The sequence below is a fragment of the Chrysochloris asiatica genome, unplaced genomic scaffold (genome assembly GCF_000296735.1).
Source record: "Chrysochloris asiatica unplaced genomic scaffold, ChrAsi1.0 scaffold00007, whole genome shotgun sequence".
Lineage (NCBI taxonomy): Eukaryota > Metazoa > Chordata > Mammalia > Afrosoricida > Chrysochloridae > Chrysochloris > Chrysochloris asiatica.
Window position 1 is genome coordinate 25131616 of NW_006408525.1, and position 1806 is coordinate 25133421.

Below are 1806 nucleotides of genomic sequence, written 5' to 3' on the forward strand. Positions count from 1 at the left end.
CCCTGTACTTCCCTGGTCTAGTTTCTCAGTCCATACCATTAATGCTATATTTGGCTTATGGCTAGCACTCAGTTAATGTTTTTAAGTTCTATGACCAAAATATGGAACAGTTTACATAATTCATTTGAAATGCTGATTAGAGACAATTGTAGGTTTTTCATTTGCTTGGCTTTTTTTTCTTGACAATCATATTCATGTAGAAATTATGAACTCCTACGTATCTACCTGTGAAATGGGCACATTATAAATAATTCAAGGTAAGTTGTTTTTTTTTTTTAATCTCAACTTCGTTTTCCTTAACCACTGTGCATGTCAGTTGCCAATAATTGATTTGGCCAAGCCTAGGCTAATTTCAGTATGAATACACAACACACAACTTGTCAGGGTGTTGTGTAAAGCATGGAATGCTTACAATGCATTTCATTGCCACTGATACATAAAGAGAAACTTGATTAATGGTTTCATGATTGTAATTCTCTCTGGTGTCTTTAAATCCTAGGCAAGAGATCGGATAGAAGAATTTTTTAGGAGCCAAGCATATATTTTCTACCATGACTTTAATAAAACTCTACCAGCTATGCATTTTGTAGACCACAGTCTTCAAGTAGTGCGTATGGACAGTTGTCGTCCAGGCTTTGGAAAAAATGAAGCTATGCACAGTAATTGTGCTAGCTGTTGCGGTAATTATACAATATAAATATCTAAATATTTAGATGACATAGTCAGAAGAACAGGTGAGTAATTCACTTCAGATAATTGAATTTAATCTTTACAGTGATTCTCTTACACACACAAAAATCATATTGAGCTAAATAGAAGTAAAAATTCAAAGCCCACATTTCCAAATATTATTATCTCAAACTATATTAATTTGTTCTAATATACTCACTGTAATACAAAACATTTCTGCAGTGTTCTAACTTCAGCTAGTGTACTGTGAACAGAAAAAAAAACAAAACAGTGTAGTCTAACCTAGAAATGGAGAATGAAATGGAAACAAAAAAATGGGGTCCTGAGAAATACTGATGCTGATGATACTAAAGGAAAAAAGATGCTGATGGTACAAAAGGGGAAAAGTTAGGATTTTAACTTCCTCCTGTTTTAAAAATCATCAGACTACAAAGTTTAAAACTTACAAATAATCCCCCACAACTTAATTGGTGCTGAACATGATTCAGTATAACAGAAAGAAGTGAAGTGATTTTGAAGACAGATTTATATTATTGGTATAAAATACCTCTGATATTATTAAAATCTACTCCATGTGTTTTCCTCTACAGTGGTTTGCAGTCCTGGGACTTTTAGTCCTGATATTGATGTTACTTGTCAGACCTGCGTTTCCATCCTTGTCTATGGAGCTAAATCTTGCCCATAAACTTCAACCAAGAATCAGCAGTGTGAAGACTAGACATGTTACTTGCTTATGGAAATAAGGGAGACAGATGGTTTATTCATATCCCAAAGTATCATAGAAGCATCACAGATAGCTCAATTAAGTAAGACCAAAATATTGTAAAACATATATTCTAGAAATTTAAAAAAGACATGGTATTTCTAAGAAGGCAATAAAACCAGTATCTCTAGTGTACAAAGGAAATTGTAAGTATTAGTGGATGGCTTCTAATGAAATATGTTTTATTGTTTACAAAGACTCTAACTATTGCTCTGTACCTAAGACTATATTAAGCCTAGAAGAGTAGCAAAGTATAATAAAACTTTTGCATATATTAATTTGTTTGAGATCACTCTTAAATGATAAAAGCATATATATTATCTTTGTAATTAGAGTGAAAGAAAGTTATTTCT

General features: G+C 32.4%; 1 protein-coding gene across 1 annotated transcript in view; it reads left to right on the plus strand.

The window, feature by feature from the left end:
• The window catches only part of ZPBP2 (zona pellucida binding protein 2), a 14175-nt gene extending 12767 nt beyond the window's left edge, over positions 1-1408 (plus strand). The window contains 2 exon segments of the mRNA XM_006833666.1: positions 500-680; positions 1281-1408. Coding sequence (XP_006833729.1) covers positions 500-680; positions 1281-1408 — 309 coding nt within the window.
• Positions 1409-1806: the final 398 nt, after the last annotated feature.